General features: G+C 41.4%; 1 protein-coding gene across 1 annotated transcript in view; it reads left to right on the forward strand.

The window, feature by feature from the left end:
- PTPRS (protein tyrosine phosphatase receptor type S) overlaps window positions 1–14209 on the forward strand; it is a 531027-nt gene that overhangs the window by 435850 nt on the left and 80968 nt on the right. The window contains exon 28 of the mRNA XM_089681016.1: window positions 9040–9215. Within this exon, the coding sequence (XP_089537142.1) occupies window positions 9040–9215 (176 nt within the window). The remainder of the gene's footprint in view (window positions 1–9039; window positions 9216–14209) is intronic.

A 14209-nucleotide genomic window follows, 5' to 3' on the forward strand; every position in this document is an offset into this window, starting at 1 on the left:
ATTTGATACCCTACCAACCAACAATTATTTTGGCTCGCACAGACTGGCTATGTGCTCATATAGTACACAGATTAGTCCTGTCAATTTAGGAAGGCGCTCCTAATGACAGCTTGTAAAGAGCTGTCAAAGGAAGTCAGAGACAAGATTGTAGACCTGTACAAGGCTGGAATGGGCTACAAGACCATCAGCAAGAAGCTTGGTGAGAAGGAGACAACTGTTGGAGTGATTATTCGCAAATAGAAAAACTGCAAATTAACCATCAATCGCCCTCGGTCTGGAGCTCCATGCAAGATTTCGCCCCATGGGTTAAGGGTGATAATGAAAAAAGTGAGGGATCAACCCAGGACTACACGGGAGGAGCTTGTGAGTGATCTCAAGGCAGTTGGGACCACAGTCAGCAAACAAACCAAAAGAAAAATAAGAGAAGAGGAAAAAGAGGAGGTAAACAAAAGAAGCAAAATGGAGCAGAACAAACCGCTTATGGCATCATAAAAATATTCCATTTGTCTTCTAGAGCCCTTACCCAAGCTGAACTTTCTTTACTACAAAAGGAATTGTTTTTTTTCTTCCACATTCTATCCTAACACTTTTTAAAGATTTGACCACTTTACAACCATGCTATAGCCGAATGACAGCTACAGCACAATTGTCCGGTTCTGGGAGGGCGTCATATGACATCCTCCCTGAACGTGCTCCCAGCGGCGCACACACGGCGCTGTCAGTGATCGCAGTGTCCTACTGACACAGCTGATCGCGTGACATGGTAAAAGGCCAATCACAGCGGCCTTTTACCACATGATCAGCTGTGTCCAATGACATAGCAGATCACAAAGTAAATACAGTTGCCGGTAATCAGCAGCACTTTCCTCATGTTGTCACAGCATGAGGAAAGTACTACCGATAACTGTCAAATGTCACAGAGGACACACGCACTGATCATCAGGGCCCATAAGTGCCGCCTATCAGTGCCCAGCATTCTGCATATCAGTGCCTCCTCATCAATGCCCACCAGTGCCACCTCATCAGTGTAGCCTATCAGTGCTGCCTATCTGTGCCACCTCATCAGTGCTGCCTATCGGTGCAGCCTCATCAATGTACATCAGTGAAGTAGAAAAATTACCTGTTTGCAAAATGTTAAAATAGAAACAAAGAAAAACATTTTTTTTTTCAAATTCTTTGCTTTTTTTGTTTATAGTGCAAAAAATAAAAACCCCAGTGGTGGTTAAATACCACCAAAAGAAAGCTCTATTTGTGTGAAAAAAATGATAAAAAAATGTCATATAGGTACAATGCTGCATGATTGCGCAATTGTCATTCAAGTGCAACAGCACTGAAAGCTGAAAATTGGCCCGGTCATGAAGGGGGTAAAAGTGCCCTGTAGGCAAGTGGTTAAACAAGTTTGTAAGGAATTTGACCATCAAAAGATACTATCACATTCAATCAGGAGTAAGAGCACCCTCTGATCGTCAGAATAAAAATTCACCTGATATGCCAGTCAATCTCATTGAACCGCAGTTCATTTGAGATGAACAGGACATTCTTGGGTTAGACACGTTAGATGAATTAAAGATAAATATATATATATAAACCTGCACTAATAAGAACCACAATAGATAATCAATCAAAAATTAATTGTGAAACATACAGCAGCTGAACAATAAATACATAAAAGTGCAGTGCTTAAAAAAGTGACAAATAATCACAAGAAAACAGTGAAAAGTGTGTCAAAAAATAGTCTATCCAAAAACATAAGAAAAATCCCAGAGGCAGTGATGAAACAAAAAAAATCCAAGGACAGTTGTTGTGTCACCAACCACTACTACAGAAGGCAGGCTTACAGAAAGAGTGGTCAATCGCGCTTTGTTAAACAATCCAGAAAGCCTGACACTCCAATCTTCCTCCAGATCTCCAAAAGAGCAGATAAGGATCTTCCAAACAATGGACCTTAATTAGGGTACCTTAGCCACTCAGGATAAGGCTTGGACTCGTAGTGGAAAACATGCAAAGGAAGAGCACTCCACATAGTGTAAAACTATAATTACAACATTTATTTAAAGTATGGTTGCACTCACATGTAAGCAAACATCATTAGGCATTGATTGGCAAAAAAAATCCAAATTCCATACTGCACATGTGCGAACGGCCGGTGGCCATTTTGGAAACTGGAAAATTTGTATTTGACTATTTAGTTGTTTTGTTATTTAGAATTGGGCCATCTAGAGGCTACTATTGTTTCCAAAAATCACTTCAAATAATCTGCAGGTAACCCTTACCTTCATGCCAACAGCTACCATCACCCTGGGTACGAAACATAAGAGCAGAAAAACAGAAGTCAGTTCTTTAAATTAAAGGTAAAAATCTAAACACAAACACTATGTCAATCAAAGTTCAGTTCTAATACAGAAATTTAAAGAGAAAGGGTACCAAGAAGAAGACCTGCTGAAAGCCCAAACTAAATGTTTGGAAGCCCATCCCCTTCAGAAAAAATGCATAGGTGACAAACATAATAAGGTGGAACAAAATAAAATCAGGCTTTTCACACAATTCCACTGCAAATATCGCAATATGGAAAGGATAATAAAAAAGTATTGGAACATCTTCAAACAAGATTCAAAACTAGGAGATATTTTACCAAACCATCCTACATTCACATACAGAAAGGCCCCTAGCATGAGAAATAAATTAGCTTCCAGCCAGCTGAAACAGAATACTACTAACCCTTAAACCAGTAGTCTAACTAACTTTCTCCTTTTAAACTGTGTGAAGCAGTGTAAGGTACACTATTAGAACGGTTAGAACAAGGTTCGGTACACATAGAAGACTTACAGAAGCAGCAGAAGTTGAACATTGTGTTCCTAGGCACTTTACACCCAAACAAAACAAAGACACTAGTGGCTAAAAATCTGGGTTATTGAAGCCATTACAAAAACAGGATCTTTTGCTGCAAGATTACAAACGCTGTTTAACAGAGAAACATTTACGTTAGCTACATTGGCCCCCAAAGGATTGAATGAAGAATTGGAGGTCCATATGATTCTCTAATTCCAAATGCACAGATGCAAAGAAGCAATACAATTGATGTTTGTTCTACAGTTTACCAACACTGATAACCTTTTTTTTTTACATTCCTTTTAGTTTTTAACTATATATATATATATATATCATAATATTTATTTAATTTCATCATTTTTTTCTTTATCTGCCCTATGAACAGCAATCCATGAGTTTATTTCCTATAATAGTAATTTATTGTAGAATTTTTGCATTGGTGAAACGGGGTATATATGTGTACGTATATATATAACATTAGACCTATATACGTTTTAAAATGTGAGCCGTTTTTTAATTGATGTCCTCTACAATTTATGTTTTCTTAATCAATGTCTTCAACAATTTGTGTCTTTTGAAAAAAAATGCCGGTTTTATACTTGCAGTAAATGGGGCAAATAAGAGTCATATAGCCACTTTTATTTATTTACATAACTATTTCTCAGCACAGTATAATGTTTATTAATAACTGTAACTTTTTTTTTTTGTGTGTAGCACATTGTTTCATAAATCTGTTCTAGTATAACAGCTACAGCAATACAGTGCTCAAGTTCCCATTGAGAATCTGGTCCCCCACAATGATAATTACCCCTTGATCGTTCGGATCGCTATTTAAACCTACTTCCTAATCACTGGGGTAAGTTATGACAAAGGAGAATTTCCCTTTGAAATGCATTACCGCCCCCTACACCGCCCACCTCTCCCAGGTACACACGAGAATCACCAGAAGGCTGACTACAATGCTCCAGAACGCCAAGCTCCAGCGAGTCTCTGACACCTGTCAGATCACACATACACTCTCTCCCCTCTAGCACAAGAGGAATATGGTTTGCGACCACACACCACCAGCTGAGGATATCTCTGTGCTTCCCCTGTGCTAAACACCTGTATTTTAATATGTACAGTGCTCAGCAAAAAAGAGCACACCGCTTTTGAAAAGTACGATTTTGAACAATATCTCATCGAACACAAGAACAATTTCCAAAATTTTGATAAAACTGAGTTTTATAGCACATTTGTTTAGCTCATTACATGAAAGTAAGGTTAATAGTATAACATATTAAAAAATCTTCAGTTTTACTCAAGTTAGTTGATGCAAAAATGAATACATCCCACAACAAAAACTACTCCATGTAGTATTTTGTATGACCTCCATGATTTGTAAGGACAACACCAAGCCTTCTAGACATGGAATGAACAAGTTGGCGACATATTGCAACATCTGTCTTTTTCCATTCTTCAAGAACAACCTCTTTTAGAGCCTGGATGCTGGATGTAGAGTAATGCTCAACTTGTCTCTTCCAAATTCCCCATAGGTGTTGGATTGGGTTCATATCAGGAGGCATACTTGGCCACTGAATCACTTTCACCGTTTTCTACTTCTGAAATGCAACAGTGGCAGGCCTTAGATGTGTGTTTTGGATCATTGTCATGTTGGAAAAGTGCACGTCGACCAAGGGCACGGAGTAATGGTAGCATCTTCTCTTTCAATATAGAGCAGTACATCTGTGAATTCATGACACCATCAATGAAATGCAACTCCTCGACACCAGCAGCACTCAGGCAGCCCCACAGAAGTCCACTGCTATCACCATGTTTCAGTGTAGGCACCATGCATTTTACTTTTGTACTCCCCGCCTTTGTGCCGCCATTCAGTTTTGAAGCCATCAGTTCCAAAAACATTTATCTTGGTCTCATCACTCCAGAGTCGCATTAGTCTTATTCTTTTTCAACATGGACCCTGGCAATTTCTAGGCAGGCTTTTTTAAGCATGGGCTTTAAGAGAGGCTTCCTTTGTGGTCAACACCCATGCATGCCATTCCTCTGCAGTGTACGCCACATTGTGTCAAGAGAAACAGTCGCCCCAGTTTGACTTTCTAATTCTTTAGCTAACTGCAGTGAACTTGCATGGCGATTTTGTTTGTTTCTTCTCATCAGAAGACACTCCTGTCGAGGTGTTAACTCATGGATGGCCAGGACGTCTCTGTGAGATGGTTGCTATTTCATCTTTGTTAAATTTTTGTGACACTTTTGCTGACAGCATGAAATTGGAAGGGGTTTTCTTTGTTGAGTAACGCCCTTTTATAACCAACTGTTTGCTGGTCACCTGTTTAATGAATAATTAGACTCACCTGTAGTTATTCTTGTTAATTAGGATTTTGTTGTCCAAAATTAGGATTTTTTTGCTAAAATTTAGCTTTGCTCCTTAGACTTTCATTGGGGTGTACTCATTTTTGCAACATGGTCTTGAATTAATTTGATAGGAAAAATAGTTTTTTGTGTGTGCAAATTAACAAATCTTGTTTGCAATCAATGGCCCACATTTGTGGGAGTATTTTGTAATATAGTGTCCCACAGAAAATGTTGATTCGGAAAGGAAAGGTTTTCTGACAAATCTGGGTGTACTGATTTATGCTAAGCACTGTAACTGTGCTACGTTTTTTATTTCAAATAAATATGCTGATGGAGGTCTCGTGCTGTTACCACTTTTATCTTTGAGCTTCCTCCAATCTTCCTGGATCTTTGTTGACAGCTGCATGATTCCTCATCACATGACCAGCCATCCCTGACCCATATCCACCACAAGAAATTCATTTGGAGAGTTGAAACTTCCAGTGTGCTGGATTGGTCTGTTTCTTACCAAACAAACCATTGGTAACACAATACGCCACCATGGATTGAAATCCTGCAGCGCCTGTAAGGTCCCCCGTATCAAGAAAGCACATGTACAGGCCCGTCTGAAGTTGGCCAATGAACATCTAAATGATCCAGAGAAGGATTGGGAGAAAGTGCTGTGGTCAGATGAGACCAAAATTAAGCTCTTTGGCATTAAATCAACTTGTCCATTTTTGAGCAAGAAAAATGCTGACTATGACCCTAAGAACACCATCCCTACAGTCAAGCACTGAGGTGGAAACATTATGCTTCTGGCTGTTTGTCTTCTAAAGGTGCAGGTCGACTTTGCTGGATTGAGGGGCCAGGAAGAAGCACATTATGGTCATGAAGTGGCTGAGCCAGTGTCCAGACCTTAATCCTGTAGAAAATTTAGGGACGGCGCTGAAACTTCAGTTTGCCAAATGACAGCCAAGAAACCTTAAAGTGTTACTAAAACCAGTACCCTGCATTCACTATATGTGGTCTCCCACGGTACACAGAACATGGAAGTGCAATTATTTTAGTATATATAAACCGCTAAATACCTTTTCTCATCAGCAGTTAGAGCAGTCTTGTGACTTCTATCAGTGTCCAGCAAAGCACTGGTTACAGCTTGTAGGAGTTTTCATTCTCCTGTAGGAAGGATGCACTACCCCTAACCTCTGTCTGCAGAGTTCGTATTGGCCCTGTGCTGATCACATGCACTCTCCCAAGAAAAAAAATCTCTAGCAATACACACCAAACTGAGCATGTGCAGCGTGCCTCCGAACCTCTGTTGTATCAGGAGATATTTAGGAGACACTGGAAGAAGGGGAGGTTTGACGGGCGCAGTGTCAGACCCCAGCTCTTCTCACCAACTTGTGACCGAAGGACTAGCCAATCTAAAACCGCGCTGCCACTTGCGTAGCAATGCCACTCTCAGCTGCCCTCTGCACAGAGATTTTCCAGCTCACTGGACCACAATCTATGTGCCAGCAGCCTGAGAGCGATTGTTACTGGGTCAGGTTAATTACACAATTAACCCTTCACACTGCCACCACCACCTTTTTGCAGAGAAGGAGGAAACTCACAAATCTTAGCAGTAACACTATGATGTTTGAATAAGCGTCTGTATAAACACTGCCACCACAGACAGATGTGTGCAGAAGTTTTAAAACACACAATAGCACTCTTCAGAGACAGGGATTCTTAGTTTGCATTAAAGAGCTTTAGAAACAGTTCAACACTTTTCAGAAAATAGGATTTATTACTAAAAAGGTCAAAATGGTGCAATAAAAATATTTACAGAAAAGATGTAACCAATAAATATATAAATAGAACAATAACACAACAGAGAGATAAAGGAAGAAGTTTAAGAAGGTAGAATGCTTGCAGAAGTCCTGGTTTAAGCAGAGTTCAAATGTCCTGAACAAAAGGGTTCCTTTTCTCCTTTTCTCCCAAAATTGGTTCCTGATGTTAAAAGGGAGAATCTCTTCAACTTCCTCTCCAGGCATGGCAGCCTTTTTTCTAGGAACCCAGCAGGGTGTCTCCTTAAAGCAGAGAACCAATCGCCTCATTTGGGGAGGGGTGTTTATGCGGGGACTCAGGCTATGACCAAATCCCTCCCACATTTATACCATGGCCAATAACCTACACTAGGTACATGTAGCAGCCTAGCCACTGGTAGATTAATATGCAGAATGATATCCTGAACGTCCAGACATCAAATATGACATATCTTACCGTTCCAGATATTGACATATTGCTTTCTACTCTCGTGTAGGTGCCACATAGGGGTGTAATGTGTCAGGTGACTTGTAATAAACTGACCTATCTGAATATATGCTTTGTTTTATTGTACCTTGTTCCTGTTGGGATTTATGAATTTGTATGAAAAAGTGGTTTCAAGTGGGATGTATGTTTTGCTGCCATTCTGGAATGCTTTTCATGTCCAGTGACGGACTGATTTATAGCTTTACGACCAGGCCAAGGCAAGAGTCTGACAAACATCATAGAACCAGCTAATTGGGTTTACAACCATGAAGCGTATCCAGCTGTGCCCTGTGCACTCCTGAACTCAGCACACACACAGACCACATTCCTTGCAAGGGGAGGGGGCTGGAGGGAGAGAGAATGATATTTGCAGAGTATGATACAAGATGGTGGATCTTTAACAAAATAGTTGTCTGCGTCCAATCGCCTCAAGAGGATTAGAGAGGAGAGGATCCTCCATCCTTTTTACAAAATATGGAGGATTTACCCCTTAGTGAGTTTAACAAGCATACTTTACTGCATATACAAACTGATTTTACTGTTGTGGGTTTAGTAACACTTTAAGGATTTAGAGATCTGTTAAGAAGAGTGGACCAAAATCCCACCGGAGGTGTGCAAACCTGGTAACCAACTACAAGAAACATCTTACCTCTGTGCTTTCCAACAAGGGTTTCTCATCAAATACTAAGTCATGTTTTGCTTGGGGATCAAATACTTATTTTACTCACTGAACTGCAACTCGTGTTTTTGTATTGTGTGTTTTTTCTGTATTTTTGGTTGATATTCTCTCTCTATCATTTAAAAATTATAGACCGTTCATTTATTTGTAAGTGGGCAAACTTACAAAATCTGCAGGGCATCAAATAATTTCTTTCCCCACTGAATACTGTATGTAATAACACCGGGATTGTAGATTCAGGAAATATCCAATTGCCTTCTGGAGTATCAGGAAGGAAATAATTTTTCCCCTGATGGAGCAAATTGGACCATGCTTCATAGGGTTTTCTTTTTTCCTTCCCCTGGATCACCTATGGGTATGGGATTCTGTATGTGGAGTTTTACTATTAATCTGTTTATTATTATTTTCTGTTGCTTGAACTGGATGGACTTTTTTTCAACCTGATTAACTACAATATTTAACCATGAGGGATCTGTGTCAGTGGGCTTTGAGCTTATGCCAATGTTTAGCATCAGTTTAACACACTTCTAGGATTATTCAGAATGTAATACCAGGTACATTTGACCTATAGATGACCTTACTGATCTGTGCTAGGCCGGTTTTGTATTCCCATAGACTTGTATGGAAATGTAAAACTTCTTAAAATGAAAAAAAGCCCATTGACTCGGGCCCTAAGGTTAGTTTATTAAGGTAATACATTTGCTATACTTGACACAGAGACTGCTGAACTTTACAAAGTTGTTGCATTTTGCCTTGTTAAATAACCCTGATTGTCTTGTTAAATCATAACCCTGTGTTTCATATAGTGAAAGTTGATTGTATTTTTTTTTAATCTTTATGCCAATTATTTTATTCAGTCCTGCTTTTATCTTACAACAATACATAATGGATGTTGTGTTTTGCAGGAATTCTTGGCAGTGACTACGTCAATGCTAACTATATTGATGGATACCGAAAACAAAATGCTTACATAGCTACACAAGGTCCTCTACCAGACACCTTCGGAGACTTCTGGCGGATGGTATGGGAGCAGCGTTCTGCCACTATAGTGATGATGACACGACTAGAGGAGAAGTCTCGGGTGAGTATTTTTGCATGGTTTTTTTTTTCATACGTTAAGTACATATCATGCACCCCAAATTTTATTCCTTTCTGTTGCTTTCTTCATCCTCTGTATGTAGCAAAAATATACCTTAGAACAGATGATAATTGGATTCTAAAGCTAAAGCCTAGTGGTCTGGACAGTATTACTTTCTTCCAGGAGCTACCTTTCTGCTCAAGTTTGTATTTTTTACATAGAACTCAATAAAAAGCCTCTCTGTACAACTAAATTTCTTCTAACCCTTTACTCAGCAGCAACATGTTTGTCTGTGGCTAGCATGTATCCATCCTTGAAACTGGCACATACTTTGTTCTACCACTCAGACCAGCCAATTAATGAGTTCAGTTAATGTGACCTTTTGAATTGGAAGGGCTAAATCCAAAAACATTGGGCTTGGTCCTTCTTTAAAGTGGAAGGCTAAAGTAATATAATCATCCATGAGAGGCAGTACCCCAATGGGTCACTTTGGGTCAACTCAACAAAGTAGAAGAATGGAGCGGTACTCAGCATGTTATAAGTCCAAAAACTGAATATTCATTTCCTCATTTAATATAAGCCAACACATGTTAAGGGCTTTATATGTCACCTTTATCAGGACTAAGGAAAAACATTTTTTTTTAATGATTTTGAAATCCTCAGAAAAACCTTACAATATATTATAATAGCAAATCTGTAAAAATGGATAATACAGCACTAAAGGTACTAAATCTTAACTAGTATGTAAACAAGAGATATATATTAATAATAAAAATACATCAGTGTGTTAAAAAAATCAATCCAATTACAAAAACCAAATGAATACAAAAAAAACAAAACACGCAGAAAATGTCTTTCCAGTCTTTGTAAAGAGGCTCATAAAAAAAATTTCTCTTACGTTCATTGACAGACCCAGCTCTTCTTAATCTTGTCCATAGGTTTATAGCGTCACCTACAGGAGATAGAAAAGAACACAGCACCTCCTATGGGCAATCCTAGCTGGTATAAACCTGATCTCTGCTAAAGGCAATCCAGTTTTTTGCCTAGTGTTCAGAACTAAGGACTTGATTCTCTGCTGTAACTTGTGGTTCCATACCTTTTTCTTTTTTTTGTCTGATTTTTTCCTGCGGTGATCAACAGCTGGGCTGGGCAAGGGACTGGATAACTTAGAGTGATGACCCCAGCTTGGACAACGAACACGCACAGACCTTTAACTAAGTGCTGGGTTGGTCCTAACAAGCCCCATCCTGGACCGGGACCAGTGAGTTAAACATCTCCCGGACACACACATGACCTGGTGCCTGCAGTCCATGTCACATTGTTACCCTGGCCAACATCCCCTCCACTCTGGTGGAAAGAATGATTTGTCATGGGAGCCTTACCCACATGCTCTGCTGGATCGTCAAGTAGATGCCCCCTCCCTTCCCTACCCAGAAGCGGTGTGGGGTGCGGGTACTTCCCTGGTGTGGCCGATTCTGTGGGGTTCCCTCCTCCCCCAGCCTCTTGTGTTTCTCCTGTCCTCCCTGACTGAGCTTCCCTATAAATTTATTTTCAGCACCTTTCGGCCAATAGGCTGCTTTCACACTGAGCAGTTTTTGCTGCGCTTTTGAGTAAAAAAAAAAGAAGGTATAAGAAAAGCTCAAGAAAAATGCATTTCTTTAAATTCAATGTATGTCTTCACACTGGTACATTGCACTTTCCTTGCAGTGTTAAAAATCCTGCTTGCTGCATTTTTGGTGCATATTTGGAGAGTTAAAAAAAAAACACCAAAAACACACTTCCCCTTGAGGCCTGGTTCACACCAATGCATTTTTTAGGACTTTTTGCAGAAACACACTACAGTCCATTTACCATAGTTTTTCTATGGGACACGTTCACATCTATGATTTTTTGAACTGCTGCGTTTTTGGTTCAATAGACTTCAATGGAAGAGGTTACAGAAAACTCGTAAAGTGCGGTTTCGAAGTGTTTGCCGCATTCTGATGCACAAAACGCATTCAAAAAATGTGTAAAAAACGTGTGTGCAAAAAGCACTGCAAAATGGACAAAACGCAAACTGCATTGATGTAAACCAGGCCTGAAATGCATTAAATAGCCATCAAAAATGTTGCGTTTTGAGGCGTTTTTTTTTGAGTCACATGACCTATGAAAAATGCACCCTAAATGTAGTAAAATGTGGCCAATACATTTCGGCCACTAATATTTTGGTGCATTCCTACTGCAAACAGATATCACACTTTCCCACTTTACCATGTAAATCTCCTTGTGCACAATGACTCACTTTAAAAATGATCTAAGCAGCTTTACAGCTGTCCGATCACTTTTTCAGCGTCCGGAAGGGCCCGAAGCTATTCCCAAGCTCACTTGTTCCACATGGAACCTGGGACTGCTGTAATCAGTTAGGTTGGTTACCCACAGAGGAGTTCCCACAGAGGAGATGGAGGAACATCCATTCCCCAATCCCCTCTGTGACTAATGAAGCCAGAAGCAACAAGGACTTTGTCACTTCCACTTTCAGTGCTTTCATTCTCTGGCCAGTACAGTCAGGGAAGCATCTGATCAAACACAGTGTGTGTTTGATCAGATGCTGTGAAAGGCAGCATCAGAGCTATCACAAGGGGCTTGTTTACCGTTTGCGATAGCAACAAAGTTAAATAATTTAAAAAAAATAAAACATGTAAAAAAAGAAAAATGAGTTTGAGTAAAAATTATTTTAAAAAACGTAACAGATTTCTTTATAAAGAGCACCTGTCACTGCCGCGCTAACGGTCAGTTAAGCAGTCGATTAAACCAGCATTTGGTCAGCTGCTTTGGAGGGCTCTTTGGAGAGATCGGGGTCTAATTTAAAAACTGCCGCAGTAGGCAAACAGTTAAGAGGGCTTCTGTTAAGTGTATCACCCTTTTTCTGCAGCCAAAGTCCAGCTTTCTTTAACCACTTGCCTACCAGGCACTTATACCCCCTTCCTTACCAGGCCAATTTTCAGCTTTCAGCGCTGCCGCACTTTGATTGACAATTGCGCGGTCATGCAACATTGTACCCATATGAAATTTTGATCATTTTTTTCTCACAAATAGAGCTTTCTTTTGGTGGTATTTAATCGCCACTGGGCGCTTTACTTTTTGCGCTATAAATTAAAAAAAGTGCAAAAAATTTGAAAAAAAAAAAAAGTTTATTTGTTTCTTTTATAAAATTTTTCAAACAGGTATTTTTTCTCCTTCACTGATTTGCGTTGATGAGGCGGCACTGATGGGCACTGATAGGCGGCACTGATGGGCACTGATAGGCAGCACTAAAGGGCACTGATAGGCAGTACTAATGAGGTGGCACGGATAGGCGGCACTGATAGACAGCACTAATTAGGGGTCACGGATAGGCGGCACTGATATGCAGCACTGATAGGCGGCACTGATAGGTGACACTGATGATGGGTACTGATAGACAGCACTGACTGGCATCACTTCTGGGCACTGACTGGCGGCACTGACTGGCACAACCCCTGGGCACTGACTGGTGGCACTGACTGGCAGCACTGCTGGGCTGCACTGGTGGGTGGCACTGGTGGGCAGCACTGGTGGGTGGGCACAAGTGGGTGGCACTGGTGGGCACAGGTGGGTGGCACTGGTGGGTGGGCACAGGTGGGTGGCACTGCTGGGCACATGTAGGTGGCACAGGTAGGTGGCACTGCAGAGTGGCACAGGTGGGGGCACTGCTGGGCACAGGTGGGGGCACTGCTGGGAACGGGTGGGCGGGGCTAGTGGGCGCACTGCTGGGCGGAACTTGCGGGTGTCACTGCTGGGCACCGATCATCAGGGCACTGATCATCAGTGCCCTGATGATCGGTGCCGATCCCCGCTCTGACAACTGCCGGTTCTCGGCAGTACTTTCCTCACGATCTGACAGCGTGAGGAAAGTGCAGCCGAGAACCGGCACTTGCATTTCCCTGTGATCAGCGTGTCATTGGACACCGCTGATCACGTGGTAAAAGGCCGGTGGGATCGGCCTTTCACCACATCACGTGATCAGCTGTGTCCGAAGGACACAGCGATCATGGAGATCGCCGGGTGCGCGCCCCCTGGGGCGCGCAGGAGAGCGCGTTCTGGGAGGACGTCATATGACGTCCACTCAGAACTGGTTGGCCGCGGTGAAGCCGTCATTCGGCTATGCGCGGTCGGCAAGAAGTTAAACTATATACAGTATATAGATATATAAACTAGTTGAAGCGCTAGAGTCCTCCCAGCAACAGGGCTAGCTGTAAATAGTTACATAGTCATATATACTCAGTCCTATACCCATGGGTGGCCCAGAGGATGACAAAAAAAAACACCACACAATAAAGCATAATCCAATTTGCTTCAGCGGGGGAAAAATTACTACCTAGCAATGTTATTATCCAGTTATATTTTGCGTATTTAGGAATGCATCCAGCTTTTTTTTTAAAACAATCTACCGAACTGGGAGAGTCATTTCCAAAATTTCACAGCTATTACTGTGCAGGAGCCTTTCCATATGTGGAGGGTAGATCTCCTTTCCTCCAGATGTAAAGATGTACCATTGACTCCTCCAGCTGTTCTCCTCCTAGTGTATTTGATGCATGTATGTTTTTAGCCTCCAAGTGCATAACTTGACATTTATCAATGTTAAACCTAGTGGCGGAACTACCATGATCACAGAAGTCGCACTTTCTACTGGGCCCTGGAAGTTTGCCACTGTGGGGGGCCTAAGCAGTGTTGCCAACCACCCATTATGAAAAAACAGACTGAGTTCCCCTGTCCATAGGACAGTCACCAGTGGCCAAACAACCAGGGTTGCTGTCCTGCAATTGACAGCCCTGGTCTCTGTCTCCATGTTAGTAGCGGCAGCACATTAGGACCCAGTGCTGGCTACTTTATGGGGCTGATGGGCACATGCTCTGGAGGGCCAGCACAATTGGTTGTACACAGCTTAGCAGCGATGACGCTGCATAGCCTTCTCTGACATGCTGATCGGGATGCGATAC

This window comes from Staurois parvus, unplaced genomic scaffold (assembly GCF_062004578.1).
Source record: "Staurois parvus isolate SC_StPar_1 unplaced genomic scaffold, SC_StPar_1.0 ptg000256l, whole genome shotgun sequence".
Classification (NCBI taxonomy): domain Eukaryota; kingdom Metazoa; phylum Chordata; class Amphibia; order Anura; family Ranidae; genus Staurois; species Staurois parvus.